The sequence below is a fragment of the Oncorhynchus clarkii genome, chromosome 4 (assembly GCF_045791955.1).
Source record: "Oncorhynchus clarkii lewisi isolate Uvic-CL-2024 chromosome 4, UVic_Ocla_1.0, whole genome shotgun sequence".
Taxonomy (NCBI): domain Eukaryota; kingdom Metazoa; phylum Chordata; class Actinopteri; order Salmoniformes; family Salmonidae; genus Oncorhynchus; species Oncorhynchus clarkii.
Window position 1 is genome coordinate 69,465,795 of NC_092150.1, and position 27,717 is coordinate 69,493,511.

Here is a 27,717-nt window from a genome sequence, read left to right on the forward strand (position 1 = left end):
GCATTGCATCATTTATACCATGGTATAAATCTGAATCATGGAAATGTACCAGGGTTTTAGCTTTGAAGTATGATGGTACTGCCATGCACCTAAATAATGCCATGGTATTGCATAATTTGGCATAGCTGTGGATTATGGAAATAGCATGGTTTAAACCTGCATTATACATTCTGCTATGGTTACGCACAATTATGAAGAATGGTACCAACAATTATTTAGGTACAATGCCATTACCATGGTAGTGCCATCATACTTCAAAGCTAAAATCACAGTACATTGCCATGGTTCAGACTATACCATGGTATAAGTGAAAGTACCATGGTATGAATGAAAGTACCATAGTAGTACCATCGTACATTTTTGTAAAGGAAACGGAATATTTTCTGTATTTCTGAAGAGTTACTAAAAGCAAGAAACCAGATATGTATAGACAACGTAGTAAAAGAACTATGCCTTGACTAAATGACAACAAAACAAAATAATGATGTAATTCTGGACATCCCATCATATTTTCCCTCCATTAGGGGGCTTGGATCACACATTAAACTATCCTTTATATAAATAATCCAATCTGTCACAGACTCACCATTGCTAAGCAACAGAGTAAAGTCCAGCGGGTCTGCTAGCTAACTTGTTATGCCACGTTTACATAGCTAGATAGGGGAGACAAACAGATGGCTAGCTCACTCACATCCCTTGATTCAAGAGAAAATCACAGATTTATTCGTTTACTGCATTCTTAAGGGTGTTAAACCATGCAAGGGCTATTTGGGATAAACTGGGTTTATGGTATATTTCATGAGTAGCATAAATTGTTGGGTTGAAGAAGTGTTTTCACACAACTTCATTAGCTAGCGCTCTGCGCTAATAGGTAATCAGGCGGGAAATGGTAACCTCTGGGACTAAGAGGGTGCCTGTTTAAAAACAAACATTGCCAAAGACCCAACAACCTCCCTGTAATCCGCATTTACAGAGGGATTAGGCTTTCTGGCCAACATGGGTTACTAAAATAATTAGCAGGGTTGGTTCAGAAGGTGTTATGCAAATGCTGGTGTAGTGGTTGTTGTTGGTAAGTGTATTGGATGTAATTGGTAGGTGTATTGGATGTAGTTGGTTGGTGGAGCGTATGTAGTTGATAAACTAGTAAGGTGGTGTATCAAAGCAGTTTTATATAAAAAAAACAATAGAATTTGTAAATAATATGCTTTACTACTTTACACTGTCACAGAAAAAAAACCATGCTATCATTGAAAAATAAACAATAAGTTCTAGGTAATTAGCCTAGTGGTTAAGAGTGTTGGGCCAGTAACCGAATGGTCACTGGTTAGAATCCCCTTAGCTGACTAGGCAAAAAATATGTCGATGTGCCCTTGAGCAAGTTGCTGGTTGCTTTGAATGTCTAATAAATGACTGAAATGTACTATTTTCATGAAATCATATACTCTTGAGATGGCAGTGCATTTGTAAAGTATTCAGACCCCTTGACTTTTTCCACATTTTGTTATGTTACACCCTTATTCTAAAATGGATTAAATACATTTTCCCCTCAATCTACACACAATACCCCATAATGACAAAGCGAAAACTGTTTTTTCATTTTTTTTTGCTAGTGTATTAAAAATAAAAATAGAAATAGCTTATTTTCATAACTATTCATACCCTTTGCTATGAGACTCAAAATTGAGTTCAGGTGCATCCTGTTTCCATTGATCATTTCCATTGAGCCTTTATGGTAGAGTAGCCAGACTGAAGCCACTCAGTAAAAGGCACTAGACAGCCTGCTTGGAGTTTGCCAAAAGGCACCTAAACACTCTCAGACCATGAGAAACAAGATTCTCTGGTCTGATGAAACCTAGATTAAACACTTTGGCCTGAATGCCAAGCATCACGCCTGGAGGAAACCTGGCACCATCCCTATGGTGAAGCATGGGGGTGGCAGCATCATGCTGTGGGGATGTTTTTCAGAGGCAGGGACTGGGAGACTAGCTGGATCGAGGGAAAGATGAACAGAGCACATTACTGAGAGATACTTGATGAAAACCAGCGCCAGAACGCTCAGGACCTCAGTCAGGGGAGATGGTTCACCTTCCAAGAGGACAACGACCCTAAGCACACAGCAAAGACAACACAGGAGCAGCTTCAGAACAAGTCAATTAATGTACTTGAGTGGCCCAGCCAGAGCCTGGACTTGAACCCGATCTAACATCTCTGGAGAGACCTGAAAATAGCTGTGCAGCGACGCTCCCCATCCAAACTGACAGAGCTTGAGAGGATCTGCAGAGAAGAATGGGAGAAACTGCCCAAATACAGGTGTGCCAAGCTTGTAGCATTGTACCCAATAAGACTCAAGGCTGTAATCACTGCCAAAGGTGATTTAACAAAGTACTGAGTAAAGGGTCTGAATACTTACGTAAAATGTGATTTCAGTTATTTTTTTATATATACACATTTGCAAACATTTCTAGAAACCTGTTTTTTGCTTTGTCATTATGGGATTGTGTCTGTAGATTGATAAGGGGGGAAAAAACTACTTAATTCATTTTAGAATAAGGCTGTAACGTAACAAACAATTTTTAAAGGTCAAGGGGTCTGAATACTTTCCGAATGTATTGCAGGTTGCTAGCTGTAATATAAACACAAAATGGAAGCATTGACTTGGTAGGCCGAGCTTTCTTTTAGCAAGGGTTTATTGTTATTTGCGTGGTGGAGCTTTAAGACAAGCATAAGCCTACTCTGCCTCTAAACACACACACACACACACACACGCGCACACACACACACACATGCGCACACACGAGCAGGGTGAAAATCACACGCAGCACCCCCACCATTTGAGGAATGTTTACATAAAGATTTTCTTTTCTTATAAAAGCCAAGAGCAGTGTCTCCTTGTAGCTAGGCAGAGAGGAGACGATAATGACATCACATAGCGGGGAGGGGGGAAACCCAAAAGAACATAACACTGTATATATAAATATTTCAAATTAAATACGGGTAGAGGACTGAATACTGAAAATACTCTAACATTATAAATTATCTATAGCGGACTATGACATAAGGGATATTAAGTATGTATGGTATATATACAGACAGCTTGCCATCGATACTATTGCATTCTGTATTGAGTTCAACCGCAGACAGGGTACCATCCCCCTCCCCTCCGAAAACAAATAAATAATTTAAGAAGCAGATTCAGGATTTCTCACTCTGAAGTGATCAGCACAGTTTGAGGCACAGTTTCTCAATGGAATCAAGCTACAGTATCAGTTGTTTCTAGAGGTTTCCATGTATATCAAAATCAATCATCAGTATCCCTTTAGAAGTATTAATGGCACTCCAAATCCAGTTCCACTGCTAGAAAGGGCAGCAAAAGACACAGTTCTAGCATTCCACAAGTTCTACACATCCGTTTTAGAACTTGCTTTCAGGTAAAAGAAATTGTCACAAAGGGACAGATCCCCATTTTCCCATTGGCTGTCCTGCCATTGCAATTGGGTTCCTGCAACGGGAGTCTAGGGGTCAGAACTTTCCATCCCTCCAAGAATATTCTCCCTTCTTCTCTTCCTCCTCTTTTCTGCTGATTTATGTACCACATAGCTAGGTTGTTGTTTCTGATTCGACACATAACCACTCATATATATCCAGTGAAGAATTTGCATAAATGAAATTACAACAAAACTGCAGTCCGGTCACATGCCAGTGAAATACAAAACCACACAGCTGTTTGCTTTTTTATAATGATGGGTTTTAGTTAGTTTTCTTTTAGCAGCAATAAAAAATGTGTACTTTTAGTATATACTTTAGTATATACAGATCTACATTGGGATGATTTTTCTGTCTGTTCATTTTCTTTCTCTTTCTCTCTCTGCTGTTTCTCAGTCAGTCCAGAGGAATGCTTTCCACAGAGAAAATGAGCTTAGAGTTTAAAGTTCAAAGTGCTGAGCTGTGAAACATCTTGTGAATATTCCATCATGTCATTTCATCTGAAGTTTGGCCTCTCATCTTCTTGGCTTGTCACATCTGGGAGACAAAGAGAAGTAAGACAGGCATTAAAAACAGAGATGTAGGGCTGTATGGTTGTATGAAACACACACTTGATCTCGTGCTCTGGGAACTGAGCGCCAATGTCTTGGTCAGGTTCTTGGCTAATGGTAGGCTCTTATGTGGTCAGGAAATGTCACCAAACACCATCTTGGTTACCATACCGAGCTATGAGGTGATAAAGAGTGATAAAACAAAAGTCCTCCTGACACCCACACACAAACACACCTGCAGGTCCTCTCGTTGAGCTCCAGGTAACGCGCCCGGCAGTGGGCATTGGAGTTTCTGCAGGAACACTGGCAGGTCAGAGGGTCCTGGATGAACCCCTGCTTCCTCCTCTCTGAACAGCCATCACAACATGGCTCGCACTGACTTTAGACAGACAGGCAGAGAGAGGAGAGGAAAAAGTGAAGGATGATGAAGAGGAGAGTGGAGGAGGAGAAAGAGATAGGAAGGATGTTTATTAGAATGGTGTTAATATGTAAACAACCTTGGAAGTGTTTTTCTGACAACCCACACATGCTGCAACTTCATACTCCCAGTGTCAGTGCCTGTGTGTGAATGTTCTCTATGTGTGGGTATGTAAAGGAGGAATTGTAGCATGTGACTGGAGGGTTGTACAAAAACGGACACTTTGCAAGCAGCAAAATTACCCCCAAAACCATTGCCCTCTCCCCAACTCATCCTATGTTGGCAGGGTGACCTCCTCCTACCGTCTCGTAGGGTGGTAGGGGGGAGTGATTCTTGATGATTGGCTTGCCCACATACAGTATGCATTGTTCCGGTTAGACATGCACCAGCAAGCTTTGGCAGTTACGTGAGGCTTACAACACAAAACACTGTCAAATTCAACACATCCCAAAACTCTCTTTTTACATAGTCAAATTAAACTCAGAGGTCGTCTTTGTGCGTAAAGATATGGGATTCGATTTTATTGAATTCAAATATTAAGTGTTGTTTTTCCCATACAGATGTATGATCTTAATATGATCACTCATTTGTTGCTGAGAATTTTCCTGCACAGCAGGAAGTGCAAACTTGCAGTGCGAGTTAAAATTTCAGAGTTGATTTGCCGTAACAAAAAAATGTATGAACCCATTAATTATAATCCACATTTCCTGTTGCTGCAGGATTATTTTCCTGCTGTAGCAAACTGGCTCAAGTTAAGATCCTACACCTGTAGACACAGATTAGATAGATAACCAGTAGATAAGAGAATAGATCTGGTTTAAATGACAAAGAACACTAGAGAGACTGTACCATTCTGTTTCCACACAGAGGGGTTGATAGTGGACCAAACCATTTTCACAGACAGACATTCCATTGAGAACTAAAGGCAAAGCAACGTGAACAGAACAACTCTATTATTTGACATTAAACCCATTTCAGAAACATGAGCAACTCTTTCTATTGAAAACTAAAAAAAAAATTGTTGAGACCAATGGAGACAAAGTGAACGCACAAATAGAATGGGCTAAACAACTTGTTGGTTTACATAACCCAGAAAGAAACAACAATGTGATTGTCATCTCTCATATGCTCACATTGCAAACAAAGCCCAGATATGGCAGACGGAACAGCAAAAACCTGTTTGGAGGGATGAAAAGAAACAGAAGAAGAAAGGGGGAAAGGGCGAGTATGAGACACAGCAAAGCGAGACAGACTCAACACTGATGTAGGCCTTGGATGATCCCCACAACAGATACCGGATTAGTTGAGATCGTCAGCAAAAAGCCATGCTGGTTTGTTCAGTTCTGTTATCTTTACCCTATCCCTCCATACTTTCCCTCCATCTCCCCTAGGGTTCCTTATCACCAGGGGGGTGGGGTGAGGGTGGCAGTGAGGTATGGAGGCAGGGTTATGGGTGAATCGCGTGAGTTGTAGTGATTTGAGGTTGAAGTCACCCCTAACCATAGATATAGGATCAGATGTTATTTATTATTCAGGGACGACTTCTACCTACTCCGGTGGGGTGGGGGTTCAGAAAAGCCTCATGCCAATTGATGCATGTGGTGGGATTGGGTGGTGGTGGTGGTATTGGGTGGAGTGGTGGGGCTGTGAAAAGTGAGTGAGCAAATTAATTAATTAAAAAGGGGCAAATTAACTCCTCCCAAATAAGCTTAATAATCAGAAGTGCCACACTCAAGTGCAGGTTGGGAGAGGAGAAGGCCGAGCTGACATACGCTTCACGATTCTTTTGGTCATGGTTTTTCTTTCGCTTTCTCTTTTGGCCTTTGCCCTTGCCTTTCCGGGGTTTTCTGGAAAAAAGAGAAAGAAGCACAACAACGCTGATACATCTGAGAGGAGGAGGAAAAGAGACACATATCAACCGAATAGAGAGTTCAGAGTTCAGTTAGTCAGTAAATCAAATCAATCGATCAATTGATCGTTCATTCACACAGAGGCTATAGGAGTGAGAAAATGGACTGAAATAGAATCAAATGGTCTCAATAAATCTAGTAAATAAGAATTGGACAAGTAAAGCCTTGTCCGAGCTAGAACGGCCCATGAATCTAGAAGTTAAAACTTTGTCACTGTTGTAGCTAAATAAATTATCAAAAGAACATGGGCTTCTAGACATTCTTAGACCAAAAAAGAAAGGGTTTCACAAGTTTAATATTTAAGTTTAGCTGTGTAAGCTGTTTTTTTTTGCCAAACACTCCCTCAGCTACACTTAACATTCCCAAATGGATACTGGACTATAGATGGGTTGGTTGTTTAGCAACAAAACCGGCACTTGTGCAACTATGGGGCAAAATGGACAGGGTTGGCTTAGATTGTTGACAACATGAAAATTATACTGAACAAAAATATAAACGCAACATGTAAAGCGTTGGTCCCATGTTTCATGAGCTGAAATAAAAGATCCCAGAAATGTTTAATATGCACAAAAAAATCTTATTTCTCTAAAATGTTGTGCACAAATTTATTTACATCCCTGTTAGTGAGCATTTCTACTTTACCAAGATAATCCATTCACCTGACAGGCATGACATATAAAGAAGCTGATTGAGCAGCATGGTCATTACACAGGTGCACCTGGTTCTGGGGACAATAAAAGACCACTCAAAAATGTACAGTTTTGTCACAACACAATGCCACAGATGTCTCAAATTGATGGGAGCCCGCAATTGGCATGCTGACTTTCGGAATGTCCACCAGAGCTGTTGCCAGAGAATTAAATGTTCATTTCTCTACCATGAGCCGCCTCCAACGTAGTTTTGGAGAATTTGAAAGTCTGTCCAACCGGCCTCACAACCGCAGACCACGTGTAACCACGCTAGCCCAGGACCTCCATATCCTGCTTCTTCACCTGAGGGATCATATGAGACCGAAGAATTTCGGAGAAACTGTCAGAAACCGTCTCAGGGAATGTCATCTGCATGCTCATCGTCCTCACCAGGGTCTTACCCTGACTGCAGTTTGGCGTCCGACGCGGGAAAATGCTCACCTTCGATGGCCACTGGCACGCTGAAGAAGTGTGCTCTTCACAGATAAATCCCGGTTTCAACTGTACCGGGCAGATGGCAGACAGCATGTATGGTGGCGGTGGGGTTATGGTATGGACAGGCATAAACTACGGACAATGAACACAATTGCATTTTATCAATGGAAATTTGAATGCACAGAGATATTGTGTCGAGATCCTGAGGCCCATTGTCGTGCCATTCATCTGGAAGCTGAAAATGTCCCTGTTCTTCCATGGCCTGCATACTCACCAGACATGTCACCCATTGAGCATGTTTGGGATGCTCTGGATCAACGTGTATAACAACGTGTTCCAGTTTCCACCAAAAACAACAACTTTGCATAGCTATTGAAGAGGAATGGGACACTATTCCACAGGCCACAATCAACAACCTGATCAACTCTAAGGAGATGTGCTGCACTCCATGAGGCAAATGCCATTTAAGCGTGCACATAGATAGGTTAGCTGATAATGTCATGAAAACTATTAGGGTTAGCCTAGTTCTCTTTCAACTAATCTGGGTCACCAGTCTTGGCTGATGGATCTCAACAAGCTCAATGCATAATTAGACGTTTTTGCACTTCTCAAAATTTCGAAGTTGTTCCAAACGTCACATTTTTAAGTGTTAATGTTTTGGATGGGCTTAAAATAACAAATGACGGTCCACCACTGGGAATAAACATGCAACCTTCTGATCCGGAGTCATAGGATGACAGCTATCCACCACCCCCGTCCACAACACCCTATCAAAACCCAAGCCTAATTGATGGTAATAGCGCCCACTGTTTCCCCTAGTGTCCGGTTTTGAAGGCATTTCCCGACACCCTCAGGAAACTGACAGGCGTCCAAATTCAAAGTCAATCTTGAGCAATCTGCCTGTTTAAGTTGTTTGATATAACAGTACAATGAGTTCCAGGTAGTCTATTCACTACCAGCAGATTTAACAGATGCAGGGTATATAACAAAATGTGACAAAGGAACATTTCCGTACAATGATTGGGTGAAGCTAGACTAGAGTTAGCTTCAATAGGATGACTGATCAAGTCCATTGATCTTCAGAGTTCTTTTGTACCATCATTAACACCACTGTGACTAACTACTAGAGGTCAACCAATTAAATCAGCATGGCCGATTAATTAGAGCCGATTTCAATTTTCATAACAATCGGTAATCAGCATTTTTGGACGCTGATTATGGCGGATTACAACGCAATCCACGAGGAGACTGCGTGGCAGGCTGACCACCTGTCAGCAAGGAGTCAAGGTAAGTAAGTTGCTAGCTAGCATTAAACTTATCTTACAAAAAACAATCTTCACATAATCACTAGTTAACTACACATGCTTGATGATATTACTAGTTTAACTAGCTTGTCCTGCGTTGCATATTATCAATGCGGTGCCTGTTCACTTATCATCGAATCACAGCCTACTTCGCCAAATGGGTGATGATTTAACAAGCTCATTCGTGAAAAAAAGAACTGTCGTTGCACCAATGTACCTAACCATAAACATCAATGCCTTTCGAAAAATCAATACACAAGTATATTTTTTTTAAACCTGCATGTTTAGTTAAAATAAAGTTATGTTAGCAGGCAATATTAACTAGGGAAATTGTGTCACTTCTCTTGCGTTCTGTGCAATCAGGGTCAGGGTATATGCAGCAGTTTGGGCCGCCTGGCTCATTGCGAACTGTGTGAAGACCATTTCTTTCTAACAAAGACCGTAAATAATTTGCCAGAATTTTAAATAATTATGACACAACATTGAAGGTTGTGCTATGTAACAGCAATATTTAGACTTATGGATGCCACCTGTTCGATAAAATACGGAACGGTTCTGTATTTCACTGAAAAAATAAACGTTTGGTTTTCGAAATTATAGTTTCCGGATTTGACCATATTATTATTATTTCTGTGTATTTATTAGATTATAATTAAGTCTATGATTTGATATTTGATAGAGCAGTCTGACTGAGCGGTGGTAGGAGGCAGCAGGCTCATAAGCATTCATTCAAACAGCACTTTCCTGCGTTTGCCAGCAGCTCTTCGCAATGCTTGAAGCACAGCGCTGTTTATGACTTCAAGCCTATCAACTCCCGAGATTAGGCTGGCAATACTATAGTGCCTATAAGAACATCCAATAGTCAAAGGTATATGAAATACAAATGGTATAGAGAGTAATAGTCTTATAATGACTACAACCTAAAACTTCTTAACTATTGAACTCATGTTAAAAGGAACCCCCTGCTTTCATATGTTCTCATATTCTGAGCAAGGCACTTACAATTTATCTTTTTTACATGGCACATATTGCACTTTTACTTTCTTCTCCAACACTGTGTTTTTGCATTACTTAAACCAAATTTAACATGTTTCATTATTTATTTGAGACTAAATAGATTTTTATTTACGTATTATATTAAGTTATAATAAAAGTGTTCATTCAATATTGTTGTAAATGTCATTATTACATATACATACACATTTATAAAAAAATGGCAGATTAATCAGTATTGTCTGTTTTTGGTCCTCCAATAATCGGTATCGGCTGTTTTTGGACCTCTAATAATAGGTATCGGCGTCGAAAAATCATAATCGTCAACAAGGCCATAGGGGGCCCTTGAAGCAGAGCTAAATTTAAAATGTGTATATATATTTTTTCTTACTGCAACCGCCAAGAGGCAGATATATTTTTATTTAAAAAGTTTCACAGTTAAATTACTTCTTCCTTAGGCTCATAAAAAAAGTGTGCACTTGCAAACGGGTGTACACATATGAAAACGGGAGGGGTGCCCTAGAAAATATCTAAGCCCCAGGGCCTACGATTTCTTAATCCAGCCCTGCCGTCACCACAGCATGGTCAGATGTAAAAGTTGAGCAAACAGTAAAGCACGGTAGCATCAAAAACAAGAGTTGAATGTCCCCTGGGGCATCTCAGTGTAGAAACATGGTGGCAGGGAGCACTAAAGCCATCAGCCTTCAGACTCATAAATGGTTAAAACAAGGTCAGTCAGATAGGGTCTCAGAAACAAACCCTTATCTATACCGCTGGACACATGACATATAAAACCTAAATACAACCAAAGATCCTGTAGGTTTAGGCAATAGGACAACTAGACAATCTCATGTAGAGGTGGAAAAATAAGTTGAACGAAAACAAGAAATCCATTAAAGCTAGACCCATAAACACACACAAAAAAATGGTTAAAGGGGGTTTCTAAAAACACACAGTTATATACACATCACAGGATCCTGTAAAACATAAGTAAAGGAATGAACCGAGACATACTTAAAGGCAGGTACAGAGAGAAGGAATGTAAACAGAGGAATTTAACAGAGGAATGTAAGGAGCAGCAGGTGTATATAAAACGACATTAGATGACAGGAGCAGAGGACATTGACCTCACCAGGTGTCACTTGTTCACCTGGGTGAAGCATTTTGGGGTTTTCCGTGTGGCTCACCTGAGAGCTCAAAGGGCCATGAAATTAGAATTAATAAAATGGATGTGATTCTTTGTGAGTCCCAGGAAGCTCATTGGATCGGTGCCACATGGTAGTGTGAGAGATAATTTGATATGCTGTGTGTAACAACACACATTTTAAGAGAGAAATGCTAAAAATGTGTGAGCACAGGAGAAAGAGAACAGTGAAACATAGAAGGAGAAAGACAATGACAAAGAGAAAGACATCGCTTCTCAAATCAACATAGTGCAAGAGTCTGTACTCACTTTTGTCTCTGTTCTTTCACTTCTTTCTTTGGCCTGAAAGATAGAAACAAACATGTTACCTTACAGCCCTTACCTTACTAATAAGCATGCACCCGTTAAGAAAATGACTGAAAGAACTGTTAAATCCCATTGCATTGATAAGGAATTGAAAAATGGTATGGTTGAGAAGGATGAGGCAAAAGGTATGCCATAAATCTGGCATTACAACCGATTGGCAAACATACTGCAATTTGAGAAATCTAAATAAAAAGAAAACTATACTATGAAACAAAAATAAATGCTATGAAGAATGACAGTAAAAAAAATTGGAGCACCTTAAATTACATTTTGGGCGAAAAGGCAAACTTGGCTCCATCATTCATTGAATCAGATGGCTTGTTCATCGCAAAACCCACTGATATTGCCAATTACTTTAATGATTTTTCCATTGGCAAGATTAGCAAAGTTAGGCATTACATGCCAGCAACAAACACTGACACTACACATCCTAGTATATCTGACCAAATTATGAACAAGCATTGTGCTTTTGAATTACGTAAAGTGAGTGTGGAAGAAGTATTATTGTCTATGAACATTTACAAGCTGGATGGAGGGTTACTGAGGATAATAGCAGACGATATTGCCACTCCTATTTGACATATCTTCAATGTAAGCCTACTTGATAGAGAGTGTGTGCCCTCAGGCCTGGAGGGAAGCAAAAGTCATTCCACTACCAAAGAATAGTAAAGCCCCCTTTACTGGCTCAAATAGCCAACCAATCAGCCTGTTAGCAACCCTTAGTAAACTTTTGGAAAAAAATTTGTCTTTGACCAGATACAATGCTATTTTAAAGTAAACAGACTTTCAGCACGCTTATAGGGAAGGACATTCAACAAGCACAGCACTTACACAAATGACTGATGATTGGCTGAGAGAAATTGATGATAAAAAGATAGTGGCGGCTGTTTTGTTAGACTTCAGTGCGGCTTTTGACATTATCGATCAATGTCTGCTGCTAGAAAAATGTATGTGTTAGGGCATTACACCCCATGCTATAGTGTGGATTAGAGGTCGATCGATTAATCGGAATGGCCGATTAATTAGGGCCGATTTCAAGTTTTCATAACAATCGGAAATCGGTATTTTTGGGCGCCGATTTCCGATTATTATTCTTATTTAAAAAAATATATATATATTTTTATACCTTTTATTTAACTTGGCAAGTCAGTTAATAACACATTCTTATTTTCAATGACTGCCTAGGAACTGTGGGTTAACTGCCTTGTTCAGAGGCAGAATGACCGATTTTCACCTTGTCAGCTCAGGGTTCCAATCTTGCAACCGCATAGTTAACTAGTCCAACGCTCTAACCATTGCACTCCACGAGTAGCCTGCCTGTTACACGAATGTAGTAGAAGCCAAGGTAAATTGCTAGCTAGCATTAAACTTATCTTATAAAAACAATCAATCATAATCACTAGTTATAACTACTGATCCCGTTTAGCAGGCAATGTTAACCAGGTGAAATTGTGTCCTTTCTCTTGCGTTCATTGCACGCAGGGTATATGCAAGTTTGGGCTGCCTGGCTCATTGCGAACTAATTTGCCAGAATTTTATGTAATTATGACATACATTGAAGGTTGTGCAATGTAACAAGAATATTTAGACTTAGGGATGCCACCCGTTAGATAAAATACCGAACGGTTCCGTATTTCACTGAAAGAATAAACGTTTTGTTTTCAAAATGAGTTTCCGGATTCGATCATATTAATGACCAAAGGCTCGTATTTCTGTGTGTTATTATGTTATAATTAAGTCTGATTTGATAGAGCAGTCTGACTGAGCAGCAGCAGGCCCGTAATCATTCATTCAAACAGCACTTTCGTGCGTTTTGCCAGCGCTGTTTATGACTTCAAGCCTATCGGCCTAATGGCTGGTGTAACCAATGTGAAATGGCTAGCTAGTTAGCTGGGTGTGCGCTAATACTGTTTCAAACATCACTCGCTTTTAGATTTGGAGTAGTTATTCCCCTTGCGCTGCAAGGGCCGCAGCTTTTGTGGAGAGATGGGTAACGATGCTTCGAGTGTGGCTGTTGTCGATGTGTCCCTGGTTCGAGCCCAGGTAGGGGCAAGGAGGGGGACGGAAGCTATACTGTTACACTGGCAATACTATAGTGCCTATAAGAACATCCAATAGTCAAAGGTATATGAAATACAAATGGTATAGAGAGAAATAGTCTTATAAATACTATATTAACTACAACCTAAAACCGCTTACCTTGGAATATTGAAGTCTCATGCTAAAAGGAACCACTAACTTTCATATGTTCTCATGTCCTGAGCAAGGAACTTTTTTTACATGGCACATATTTTACATGGCACACATTTTTACATGGCACATATTACTTTCTTCTCCAACACTTTGTTTTTTCATTATTTAAACCAAATTGAACATATTTCATTATTTATTTGAGGCTAAATTGATTTTATTGATGTTTTATATTAAGTTAAAATAAGTGTTAGTTCAGTATTGTTGTAATTGTCATTATTACAAATAAAACATTTGTATTTTTATTTATTTTTAAAATCGGCCGATTAATCGGTATCGGCTTTTTTGGTCATCAAATAATCGGTATTGGCGTTGAAAAATCATAATCGGTCGAACTCTAGTGTGGATAAAGATGTACATGTCTATACAGATGGTGCCATTTTACGGGCTCCTAACCATTGTGCTATTGTGTGTATTTTTTCACGTTATTTGTAACTTATTTTGTACACAATGTTTCTGCCACCGTCTCTTATGACCGACAAGAGCTTCTGGATATCAGGACAGCAGTTGCTCACCTCGTACTGGACAAAGATTTTTCTTTAACGAGTCTGATGCGAAGGATTTACTTCAGCCACCTGACAAGGACAAAATCCCCATCATTCGCATGAAGAAGAGACTGAGATATCGGGGATATAGGTCAGGGTTCCTTGTAAGGATCCGACGGGGAGTGAGTAATCCGCCTTTACCATCAGTCTTATTAGCCAACGTGCAATCATTGGATAATAAAATGGACGACCTCCGATCAAGACTATCCTACCAACGGGACATTAAAAACTGTAATATCTTATGTTCCACCGAGTCGTGGCTGAACGACGACATGGATAACATAGAGCTGCCTGGGTTTTCGGTCCATCGGCAAGATAGAACAGCTGCCTCTGGTAAAACAAGGGGTGGCGGTCTGTGTATATTTGTAAATAACAGCTGGTGCGTGAAATCTAATATTAAGGAAGTCTCGAGGTTTTGCTCGCCTGAGGTAGAGTATCTCATGATAAGCTGTAGACCACACTATTCACCTAGAGAGTTTATCTATATTTTCGTAGTTGTCCATTTACCACCACAAACCGATGCTGGCACGAAGACGGCACTCAACGAGCTGTATAAAGCCATACGCAAACAAGAAAATGCTCATCCAGAGGTGGCATTCCTAGAGGCTGGGGACTTGACTGCAGGGAAACTTATATCTGTTTGACCTAATTTCTACCAGCATGTTACATGTGCAACCAGAGGGAAAAAACACTAGACCAGCATTACTCCACACACAGAGACGAGTACAAAGCTCTGCCCTCGCCCTCCATTTGGCAAACCTGACCATAAACTATCCTCCTGATTCCTGCTTACAAGAGAACTTGTAAGTACCAGTGACTCAATCAATAAGGAAGTAGTCAGATGACAGATGCTAAGCTACAGGACTGTTTAGCTAGGACAGACTGGAATATGTTCGGGGATTCATCAGATGGCATTGAAGAGTACACCACATCAGTCACTGCCTTCATCAATAAGTGCATCGATGATGTCGTCCCCACAGTGACCGTACGTACATACCCCAACCAGAAGACATGAATTACAGGCAACATCCGCACTGAGCTAACGGCTAGAGCTGCCACTTTCAAGGAGTGGGAAAGAAATCCTGCTATTCCCTCCGACAAACCATCAAAAAGGCAAAGCGTCAATACAGGACTAAGATTAAATCGTATCACACCGTCTCTGACACCCGTCGGATGTGGCGGGGCTTGCAAACTATTACGGACTACAAAGGGAAACACAGCCGCGAGCTGCCCAGTGACACGAGCCTACCAGACGAGCTAAAAAAGTTCTATGCTCACTTCGAGGCAAGCAACACTGAAGCATGCGTGAGAGTATCAGCTGTTCCAGACCACTGTGTGATCACGCTCTCCGTAGCCGATGTGAGTAAGACCTTTAGGACTACCTGACATGATGACTCCTTGCTGTCCCCAGTCCACCTGGCCGTGCTGCTGCTCCAGTTTCAACTGACCTGAGCCCTAGGACCATGCCCCAGGACTACCTGACATGATGACTCCTTGCTGTCCCCAGTCCACCTGACCGTGCTGCTGCTCCAGTTTCAACTGTTCTGCCTTATTATTATTCGACCATGCTGGTCATTTATGAACATTTGAACATCTTGGCCATGTTCTGTTATAATCTCCACCCGGCACAGCCAGAAGATGACTGGCCACCCCACATAGCCTGGTTCCTCTCTAGGTTTCTTCCTAGGTTTTGGCCTTTCTAGGGAGTTTTTCCTAGCCACCGTGCTTCTACGCCTGCATTGCTTGCTGTTTGGGGTTTTAGGCTGGGTTTCTGTACAGCACTTTGAGATATCAGCTGATGTACAAAGGGCTATATAAATAAATTTGATTTGATTTTGATAAACAGGTCAACATTCACAAGGCCGCAGGGCAAGACGGATTACCAGGACGTGCACTCCGAGCATGAGCTGACCAATGGACAAGTGTCTTCACTGACATTTTCAAACTGTCCCTGACCGAGTCTGTAATACCAACATAGTCCATGTGCCCAAGAGCCCCAAAGTAACGTGCATAAATGACTATGGAACCGTAGCAGTCACATCTGTAGCCATGAAGTGCTTTGGAAGGCTGGTCATGGCTCACATCAACACCAACATCCCAGAAACCCTAGACCCACTCCAATTTGCATACCGTCCCAACAGATCCACAGTTGATGCAATCCCTACTGCACTTCACACTGCCCTTTCCCACCAGGACAAAAGGAACACATACATGAGAATGCTATTCATTACCCACAGCTCAGCTTTCAACACCATAGTGCCCTCAAAGCTTATCAAAAAGCTAAGGAACCCTGGGACTAAACACTTCTTCCCACTTCTGCAACTGGATCCTGGACTTCCTGACGGGCCGCCTCCAGGTGGTAAGAGTAGGTAACAACACATCTACCATGCTGATCCTCAACACGGGGAACCCTCAGGGGTGCGTACTCAGTCCCCTCCCGTACTCTGTTCACCCATGACTGCATGGCCAAGTATGAATCCAACACCATCATTAAGTTTGCCGACGAGACAACAGTGGCTGGCCTGATCACTGACAACGATGGGACAGCCTATAGGAAGGAGGTCAGAGATCTGGCAGTGTGGTACCAGGACAACAACCTCTCCCTCAACATGATCAAGACAAATTAGATGATTGTGGACTACAGGTAAAGGAGGACCGAGCATGCCCCCATTCTCATCGACAGGGCTGTAGTGGAGCAGGTTGAGAGCTTAAAGTTCCTTGGTGTTCAAATCACCAAAAATTATCAAGGTCCGAACACACCAAGACAATTGTGAAGAGGGCACGCCTATACCCCTCAGGAGACTGAAAACACTTGGCATGGGTCCTCAAGAAGTTCTACAGCTGCACCGTCGAGAGCATCTTGACTGGTTGCATCACTGCTTGGTAGGGAAACTGCTCACCCTCTGACCGCAAGGCACTACAGAGGGTAGTGTGTACAGCCCAGTACATCACTGGAACAAAGCTTCCTGCCATCCAGGACCTTTATGCCAGGCGGTGTCAGAGGAAGGCCCTAAAAATTGCCAAAGACTCCAGCCACAATAGTCATAGACTGTTCTCTCTGCTACCGCACAGCAGGTGGTACCGTATCGCCAAGACTAGGTCAAAAAGGCTTATTTTAACCGCTTCTAACCCCAAGCCATGAGACTCCTGAACAGCTAATCAAATGGCTACCCGAACTATTTGCATTACCCCCCCACCCCCCCCCCCACCCCCCATGTTTACGCTGCTGCTACTCTCTGTTTATTATCCATGCATAGTCACTTTACCTCTACCTACATTTACATATTATCTCAATCACCTCGACTAACCTGTGCGCCTGCACATTGACTCTGTACCGGTAGCCCCTGTATATAATCTCGCTATAGTTATTTTATTGGTTGCTCCTTCATTTTATTTTTCTTAAATGGCATTTTTGGTTAAGGGCTTGTAAGTAAGCATTTCACTGTAAGGTCCTGTTGTATTCGGCGCATGTGACAAATAAAATTTGATTTGAACAGAACACAGAGGGTGTTCTCTGATGGAAGCCTCTCCAACATAATCCGTAAATCCCTAGGGCAGCTGTCTAGGCCCCTTAACTTTTTAAAATCTCTACCAAAGAGTAAAGCCAGTGTGTCTATGTACGCGGATGACTCAACACTATACACATCAGCTACTACAATGACTGCAACACTTAACAAAGAGCTTCAGTTAGTTTCAGAATGGGTGGCAAGGAATAAGTTAGTCTTAAATATTTCAAAAACTAAAAGCATTGTATTTGGGACAAATAATTTACTAAACCCTAAATCTCAACTAAATCTTGTAATGAATAATGTGGAAATTGAGCAAGTTGAGGTGAATAAACTGCTCGGAGTAACCCTGAATTGTAAACTGTCATGGTCAAAATATATTGATACAACAGTAGCAAATATGGGGAGAAGACTGTCCATAATAAAGTTCTGCTCTGCCTTCTTAACAGCACTATGAACAAGGCAGGTCCTACAGGCCCTAGATGTCACACCTGGACTACTGCTCCGTTGTGTGGTCAGGTGCCACAAAGAGGGAGTTAGAATTGGCTCAGAACAGGGCAGCACGGCTGACCCTTAATACACGGGGAGCTAATATTTAATGACATGCATGTCAAACTCTCACGGCTCAAAGTGGAAAAGAGATTGACTTCATCACTACTTGTTTTGGTAAGAAGCATTGACAAGGTGAATGTACCGTGCTGTCTCTTTAAACTACTAGCACACAGCTCGGACACCCATGTATACCCCACAAGACATGCCACCAGAGGTCTCTTCACAATCCCCAAGTCCAGACCAGACTATGGGAAGCGCACAGAACTACATAGAGCCCTGACTACATGGGACTCTATTCCACATCAGGTACCTGACACAAGCAGTAGAGTCAGATTAAAATTAAAATAAAAACAGGTAAAAATACACCTTATGGAACACAGCGACTGAAGAGACACACAAAAGTACAGACACACGCATACGCACACAAGCGCTAGCACATGCACTCTACACACACGTACATTGTAATATTGTTGTATGGTGGTATTATACATTTTGTTTTGTAGATATGTAGTGGTGTAATAATGTCATATGATGTACTGTTTTTTATATTTGTTTTATATGTAATGTATGTGCCTTAATGTGTTTGGACCCAGGAAGACTACTGTTGCTGCTGCCTTGGCAACAGCTAATGGGGATCCATAATAAATACAAAATCTAGCCCACCGTTTGTTTCTTTGTAAACAGATTCAGATCATCAACAGTAGACAGATAGATAGACAGGATTCAGCTTGGGTGGCCCTGTAGCACTCTACTACTCTAGTGTTTTCCATCCCTGATCCCCAAGTAGTCATGACAAAGATGGCTTTCTCCCTGGCTTATCTCCTTGATTTGTTTTCACACACACACACACACACACACACACAATCTGATAACAATAGCCGATTCTCAATTCTATTTTGTTGCTCATTTCACTATAGCTGATTATGGAGCAACGAATCCTCTGGCTCACAGCTAATCCAGTGTGTACAGGAGGCCAAGAATTGTGAAACGTCACATTTCATTTCACAGTACTCTCAATTGGTTCGTAGAAAACCATGTAAAACATTGCAGTCTACTTATAAACTAGTTAGAGTCGTGAAAAGTGATTTACAAAAGAGTTCATTAATGGTTAACAAACAATGAATTAATGGTTTGAGCAGTTTATATGGTGGTTATGAAAAGGTGGAAAATTATACACACTGAATGTAGGCTAGAAATCTTTATAAAATGTTAAATAAATGAATAGCTATGGAGTTAAAAGAAAAGCTGATACATAGTTCATACCATATCACTGTTCTGTGACCTGCAAAGTATCTCAGAGTAGGAGTGCTGATCTATAGTAGGATCAGTTTTGCCTTAAGATGATAATGAATATGATAATATGGACAGGAGGGATCTGATCATAAATCAGCACCCCTACTCTGAGACACTTTGTGGATACAGGCCCTGATCAGTGCCCAGTGTGATTGTAGATGGCACCCGGAAGTAGGAACGGACTCTTAGTTATCTAACAGAGACAATCAATATCGCTGTTTACAGTAAATGCCCCTGAATTCCTCGTGGAAGACCTCCATATGCCCTGAACTGAGAAGAACACTGGAGTAGATAATAGGTAGGTGTGTGTGTGTGTGTGTGTGTGTGTGTGTGTGTACATGCAGCAAGTGTACAAAATAATACTTAAACACATCTTACCTGCATTCACACGCACTGTGTTCTGTAAAACTCATAAAGATATTATTTTCTTGCCTTTGGGGTTTTATTCTTTTTATCTGTGGAAACAAAAACAAGAGAAGACAGAGTCTAATATAGAACAGTCAAACATACTCACACAGACTCTCTCCTTTCCCACCATATACTAAAATATACTATACACACACACATATACTGTTTACACATTTCTATACAACGGGTGAGTCTAATGCTGATTGGTTAAAACCGCATTCCAGACGGTGTCTATTCCACAAGTTGTCACCAGCTAAATCTATGACGTTAAAATGCCTATTTACCCTGTTCCACTGTCTCATCAGCCCAGCCAGGCAACTTACAAACTTGATCTCCTCTATAAAAGCATCTAGACATTATCTCACATTTCTTTTAGACTAACACTTCGTTTTCAACAGCGGAGATTTGAAAAAAAAACTTCAATCTGTCTCTCCGACAATTGCAACATTGTTTCAATATTCAAATTTGCTCTCCCGCTGTCCCATAGTAATGAACGAGTCGGGACGAGAGACAGGCGGGCAACATTTCTTAGCAATGTCGAAATCAGGAATCAGCTATAATAATTTTTGGGGAAATATACAAAAAAATGTCAAATGAAAAAAGGTAAAAACGAAACGCAGATAATTTGCAGTCTTTCCAGCTTCAGTTTGAAGTGATTGTGTTACTGTAGCTGTGTTGTTGGCTAGCTCCACTGAACAACAGTGTCCTGACGAGTGAGCACATTTTCTATGCCAGGTGAAATTGAGTCTCATTAGCTCATTGTTATGGATATAGCCAAATAAATGTCAATAGAAAACAGCTTAAACAAATGCACATGCAGCTACGTTTCTGTTATTCTGGCTGCACTTTTTGACGTAACTGTAAGTTAGGCGTAGTTGGCTAGCAAGAAAGGGATAAGAACGTTGCTAGCCAGTATGGAACATTTAGATCGAATGACTGCGTTGCGTCCATAGATGCAAACAAAAAGACTGAACGACTGGGTTGCATCTCTAGCAACCCTAGATGTGTGTCGGACTATATCTTGTGGAAGGATGAAATAGTATGAATAAATTAATCAAAACGTTTTTTAATTAAAATGTGTCAATCATTATTTGAATATGTTGGTAACCCGTTGTATAAAAGTGATAATGCCCTCGAAGACAGTGTTTAGAGGATATATTAGCACGGTTTGCCGGCCCGAGAGGAAATCGGCTTCTCGGGCATTATCACTTAATTATACTATTGCATTGTTGAATACCTGTTTCTGATTGGCTTGAAGGGCATTCTAGAGCATGCATTATTTCCCTATAATGCACAGTATATTTGCGCAGTAGAATTCAATGGCTATAGTTCATTCATACATGTTCTATGTTTGAGCTACTTTTGAAAGAAAAAAATCTAATTGAAAACATGAATTGGCATTGTTGAATTCGATTTTCATAATGGCGCGCTAGGACTGATGGTTTGGTTAATTAAACTAGAAAGTCTGTGTACCACGGCAACTACTGTAGGTAGTTGCCAATATATTTGGTATATTTGCACGGTGGAATTCAATGGCTATAGTCAGAGATGGGGACTCGAGTCATGTGACTTAAATTTTGCGACTTAAGATTTTACTTGGCAAAAAAACAAAGAAACTCTTGACTTTGACTTGAGCATCTATGACTTGTGACTTATCGAGTCATACAGCGGAGTCCAAGTTAAGTCATCTCGCACACTATGTAAGCCTATCTGTCCTTCATATCGGAGTGCTGCAGGTTCTGTGCATTCTGTTCTGTGTCTTGAACAATCAGATTCATGGAAATCACAGGTTGCGCAGGCCAGGTACAAAGCACATCCTTTAGCAAAGCGCACGAGCAAAAACGTCACAGAAATGTTGCAGCAGCCTACACCTAAACTGTATGGGAAGAAAACGAGACAATATCTCAGTTTGATCAACTCGGCTACTGCATAGGCAACTACAGCCGGCAGCTGCATAGGCTACAGACAATGCTCCATGTCTCCTCTAGCCAGGATTCTGTAGCCTATTTATAGCCAATATATTTGTGTTAGGAGAAAATGTGAACTTGATCAAATTTGGTTTAGGCTATATTCAAACTTGGGCTGGCTGGCTGGGCTACCATGAACTTTTCAATCCAAAAGTATTAAATTAAATGAATCAAACACAGTACTGATTACATAAATAGACTGTGTGAGTTACTTTTAATTGCAGTTGCATAGGCCTATACAATGCAAACCTGCATAAAGCAAGCTCAACCCTGTGAGTTCTATTGTCCAATTGCAATGGTTGTGTCTGTGTAAAGGAAAGTATAGTTTTAAAATATAATTCGTATTAACAACAAGGTTGCTGCAGTCTAACAGGGTTTCCATCCTCCCAAATTTCTTTAAAACCATTTGACCTGTTTAGAAAATATCTGTATACCTAGGTGGCAGGTAGCCTAGTGGATAAGGGCATTGGGACAGTAACCGAAAGGTCGATGGTTCAAATCCCCAGGCCAACTAGGTGAAATATCTGCTGGTGCCCTTGAGCAAAGCACTTAACCCTAATTGCTCTGGATAAGAGTGTCTGCTAAATGACTAAAATGTTAATCTAGTCCCATTGCCCATACAAATAAATACCTTTTTACAACTACTAATTAATCACTTATTTATACCTGGTTTGGTTACCAGATTAGGAAAACTCTGGGCCCCAGGGAAAACCATTTGTCCCACTACACTGGGACCTAGTGCCACCTGTGCATTAAGCCATTATAGGTCCCAAAAATTGTTGCATTCGGTTTCAAAGACGATGTGGTAGTGGGGGGAAAAGGGATGCAGTTTGTAAAACATGTCAGTCCAAAATCACAGATGCATTGCAATGGCATAAAACACAACCATTGAGGACTCGAAACCCAAACTTAGGTTCTTGTGACTTGACTCGACCTGAGCTGAGCTGTGGAACTTGGGACTTTACTTGAGACTTGCCCATTATTACTTGGGACTTGACTCAAAACTCAAAGATTAAGACTTGAAACTTGCAAAATGGTGACTTCTATGTTTGAGCTGCATTTGAAAGCAAAAGTAAAATTGAAACATTATTGGCACTGTTGAATTTGATTTTCATAATGGCAAGCTAGGACTAATGGTTTAGTTAGCTAAACTAGCAAGTGTGTGTGTTTGGTTACCATGGCAACTACTGTAGCTAGCTACTTCAGTGGATGTCGAACACATTTATAGCGACAATGTGTCAAATTATAGCCATGGTTTAAAAGGGATAATCAACTTGGGCTCTATGTGTTCTCTGGAAAATAATGCAACTTCGTGGAAGCTTCCACGTTGTTCATTATTGTCCATAGAACGCGTAGCCCCTCGTTGATTATCCCTTACATATATCTACATACATAGACACACATAACATAAGGGTATATGGATTGTCAGAAAGAGGCTTGAGAGATTCCTGAAAGGGATGTTATAGCATGTGAGGATAGGGGGAGGTTAGAGGCTATGGATGTGGTGTCTCAATGTAAGAGGTAGGGGGATCCATATGCCCAGGGCATATGCCCAGGGCATGTTCAGGGCATATGGACTTCTACGATATTGATTGTCTCTGTTAGATAACTAAGAGTCCGTTCCTACTTCCGGGTGCCATCTACAATCACACTGAGCACTGATCAGGGCTTGTATCCACAAAGTGTCTCAGAGAGGCTATGGATGTGGATGTGGTGTCTCAATGCCTTAATCCATATCCACGTCGTCGGTGGCCGGAGAACAGTGGGTTAATATATGGGGTTAAAGTATAAAGGGCTCTCACCTCCATAGTGATGTTACTGTGTTGTGAGGGGACATGGGGGATAGAGGAAATAACACAAAGAGAAAGAAGTATGGGGTTACACCTCCATTATGTTATAAATGCCATTTTGGGGAGGTGTCCAGTCTAAATGTAAGAGGTAAGGGGTCAGAGGTCAGTATCTCACCTCCTTGGTGATGTAACTGGTATATGTAGAAGTAGGGTTGTAGAAGAAGCGTGAAGGAGATGTAAGGGTTAAAATATAAAATGCTCTGTCTCTCACCTCCATGGTCATGTTATGCGTGGAGGTTGGCGTGCACTCTAGCATCTCATCGTTGCAGCAGCCTGCGCAGCGCGTCAGCACCACACAGGATGGGATAAAGATATGTTCTACCTCCTCTGGGTACTCCTGTGCGATCTCTACCAGCAGCTCCCTGGGCTGACATAGGCTCTTATTGTACACCTCCATGAAGGATATCACTGAGGAGAGACATGCACATACATTTAGTATACCAAGAACCTATACACACATACTGCAAATGATCAACAAACACAGGGCTGTTGTGCACATTACAAAATATACATCTACTACATTAACTTCCCTTCAACAATCAGCATCTCCCACTGGGATCACCTATATACGAAAATGTATGTACGCATTACTGTAAGTCGCTATAGATAAAAGCATCTACTACAGTACATGCCATATGTACATTATATATTTTATTATCTCACCCATCAAGGTGTCTCTCTCATTTCCTCTCTCACTGTGGCTCTGGTATGCTTCTGTACTGACTCCCTCTTTCAATCCCTCTCTCAGCCCCACAAAGCTTGGTACCTTCTGCACTGAAGCACTAAAAACATTGTAGCCTGGGGCTGCACATGTTGGGAAAGACATTGAGACACCACAGACAGACAAAAACTCTGATTCCTCTTGGAGAGTAAAGGAGAAATGGGAAATCATAGCACACCCCCTGCAGTGTCCTATACCAGCCAAACCAAACATAGTATGAAACAATATCACATAACATTCAGCTTCTGATCGAAAGCAGCTCCTTTCCAAATATTTTGTGCAACTTATGCTTGTGTAAAGAACCCATGAGGGCCAGAGACTCAATTCCATTCTATAAAAACCTCACACAATATTTCAAATGGAATTCATGGATATTTTAAGTGAAAATTGACAACATTCTATTTGAAATGTGTTACAATGGCTTCAATGTTGGAGCCTAATTCAGCCAACCTGAGGACCTAGTGTAGTTACACTTCACTCCACTAGAAGGTGTGGGTCTCCCTGTGCTCTCAATGTGAACCACACAAACCCTGTTTCCTTGGCAGTTTGCCTTCGAGGGAGCCCAATGAAAGCCCTTTTCCCACGGTGCCTTACACCTACCGTCATGCGAAATCCTCCATCCTTCTTTCGGTATGTGGGCACTCTGCACGGGAGAAAGGAAAAGGGGCACACAAATTGAAGGTTAGATTTTCGAATGTCATATTCCAGTGCAGTTCACATTTACTTAAGTGTAACCAAAGAGGCTATGTGGTGCAGACACAATTTGACATTGGCGCTGTCAAAGATCAACCGGTTTGTTTGTTTTGTTTCAAAGCCAAGGCCTACATTGTCATTCACTGTGAAGATTGAAGAAGTTGTAAGCCTGTTTGCAAATGTTACCATTTAATTCTCTATGCGAGTGTAGGCTACGCAACACAACAGACCACACTTGTTAATTGTTGCTACAATGACCTGTATCCAGCCCACAGTTTGCGACATTTCTCCACAGTGGGGATTGCTGTCAAGCAGTCCTCCCACAGTGGTTGGCATCGATCCACTCATATGCACGTACGTACACAGGCACGCACACACATCATCATCATCATACACACACACACACTTGTGCAATTTCTGCCCAGGATTGCATGAGGCCTGGAGATTCATTACCAAGTGGCTTTCACTGAGGACTACTGAGTTTAGTTGGAACAATGCAAGCGCATAATATCTACCTCAACCTGTGACCGCTGCTACCAGTTCTCACAGTCTCACGTCAGAATTACACGTTAATCCATGTTTTAACCGTAAAATGTCAAATTTCAAAGTGTTTAAGGTTGTTTTGGCACTAATTCCAAATGTTTAAGGTTAGGCATCAACTTCGAATGGTTAAGGTTTGGGATAGGCTTAAAAAATATTAAATCGCTGGATTCAAACTTGCAATATTTGTAATCAGAGGTAGATGCTTATGCCCATCCACAACACTGAAACCTACTTGAAGGTATTCATTGAAAATTAGGATTTGTTCTTATTAACTGACTTGCCTAGTTAAATAAAGGTAAAAAGAAAAAGGTAACAACACTCACTGTTTGCCCTAGTGGCCAGTTTCCACATCATTTCCTGACTTCCTCTGACATGGACAGACATTGAATACTGACTTGTATCATGGGTGACTTGGTTGGACCATTTTCACCCCAACCTGAAAAGTCTCCTAAAGAGCTATGTTGGTTGGGGGTATTATCATAAAAACTTTTGCCCAAGGGTCATGTGGAGGCTTCAACATGTTGATTAATGATTTGCAAACCAGTATAGACCTACATCATTGTCTACCTTTTAATTAGTTAAAGTAATGTTAAAGCCTTAATAAGATATGAAGCCAATGCACTATTTTTCAGAAATGTTAATTTAAGATGTCGTTGGGTAGTGGTATTCCGATAGTGCCTATTAATATGAAACTGTAGGATCGAATGTGAAGGCAGCGAACCTGCTGCCATATCTCTGCAAATTCAAAATGCTGCTGCGCCTTTAAAAGCGTAATAATATCGCCAAGGTGGTTCTGAGCAGGCCCGCAATCACCAGTCTAGACTAAAGTTTATAACATTCCTTCAAAAACATTAGATAAGCCTATTCCACCTCTGAACGACAAACACACCACACAGTAAATAAATGAAGTTGGAACAGTGTCAGATTTGCTATTTAGATATATCCGATACCACGAAACATTTTGAGGTTGTTAAAACATGAGCAATGACCTAACAAGGGGAGCGACAAGGACGACCTACACTTGACCATATTTCACAAATATAATCCATTTCTTGACGTCCATTTAGAGACCCTGGGTCTGTTATGATACATCATTTACCTTGACAGCTGACAAATACAGAAGTGTCAGGAGAAACAAGGTTATCAAACTGTCAACGAAGTTCATGATTGAAATTCCAAATGCAAATGTCGATTTAAAATCCATGCGGGTCGTCTTGCGATTTCTTCCAAAGCATTTGTCAAATTTAAAACCGTAGGTTAATAACAAAATGTAAGAACTGTTAGAACTTCTGTTAATGGGGGACGGGGGGTTGCAGTGGCGTCAAATCCATTTTGGTCTCACGGTCGGAGCAGGCAAGACACCTGAGCAGAAATCCCTTGAGCATAGCGACTTTCAGCTGTTGCCAATAATTTTTAAGATATCCAGAAACATGAAAATCCAGGACGCGTATCTTCTCACATCGTTCTGAAGTAGACCTTTATTTTTTTCAAATAAAATTGCAATCCACATTACAGAAGTGATTCCATAGGTCTACTTGGTGTACCAGGGGTCTCCAAATGCGTGTCCATTGGAAAAGGGGAACATGCGACTACAGAAACTCCCACTCCTACTGTATGTCAACCCCAGAATTGTGCTTACAATAACATTCAAAGAATATACTCTGTTTTACGAGATCTGTCAAAACTTCCAAACATGACATAAAATGCAGTTTAATTTCGCGTTCTCCTGGTTTGAGTGATCCCAGCTCTCATCTACCCTACTGTCGCTAACGCATCAACGTAAAATAGTTTTGGAGGTCTACAACTTGTCCCCCTGGTTCCGTCTCTCGAGCGGCGAATATACTGTCGAATTGTCGTACAGCACAGAGGGATTGGAAGCCCAGGGTGAGAATTTCAATTGCATTGGCTACTCCTCGGGTCCTCTCTCCTCACCTCCTTCGCCAAACCCATTGGGTGAGAAAGTCAGAGGTCCCTCCTCTCTGACATTCTCTTCCAATGGATTTTCAGAAGGAGGCGAGGAGCTAGGAGAGGACGCAAGGAGATTGAAATTGAGAAAAGTACCGAAAGTGGTTCATTGGCTAAAAGGAGGGGTGGGC

The 27,717-nt window shown here is 41.2% G+C and overlaps 1 protein-coding gene across 6 annotated transcripts; it reads right to left on the minus strand.

Moving 5' to 3' along the window:
• Positions 1-1,758: 1,758 nt before the first annotated feature.
• Positions 1,759-27,485, minus strand: LOC139407190 (vascular endothelial growth factor A-A-like). 6 transcript variants are annotated; one of them, XM_071150744.1, is made up of 8 exons: positions 26,721-27,485; positions 24,982-25,028; positions 23,876-24,072; positions 19,818-19,894; positions 11,237-11,269; positions 6,225-6,299; positions 4,270-4,413; positions 1,759-4,020 (listed from the first exon to the last, which is right to left on the minus strand). In XM_071150744.1, the coding sequence occupies exons 2-8, from the start codon at positions 24,989-24,991 to the stop codon at positions 3,999-4,001; spliced, it is 558 nt and encodes a 185-aa protein (XP_071006845.1). In that variant the 5' UTR covers positions 24,992-25,028; positions 26,721-27,485; the 3' UTR covers positions 1,759-3,998. The 6 variants fall into 6 exon arrangements, with proteins under 6 accessions (XP_071006845.1, XP_071006847.1, XP_071006849.1 ...); XM_071150746.1 differs by lacking the exon at positions 6,225-6,299 and having other exon boundaries at positions 26,721-27,465; XM_071150748.1 differs by lacking the exon at positions 6,225-6,299 and having other exon boundaries at positions 24,986-25,028; positions 26,721-27,439.
• Positions 27,486-27,717: the final 232 nt, after the last annotated feature.

Bases quoted from the DNA above. Each gene is read 5' to 3' on its own strand.
- LOC139407190 (XM_071150742.1), bottom strand. From the start codon at position 24,715: ATGGAATTGAGTCTCTGGCCCTCATGGGTTCTTTACACAAGCATAAGT. The intron at 11,270-19,817 runs GTAAGATGTGTT...TCTATCTTTCAG, and splicing joins CACAGTGCGTGTGAATGCAG to GCCAAAGAAAGAAGTGAAAG. The intron at 4,414-6,224 runs GTATGTCAGCTC...GTCTGTCTAAAG, and splicing joins GACCAAAAGAATCGTGAAGC to TCAGTGCGAGCCATGTTGTG.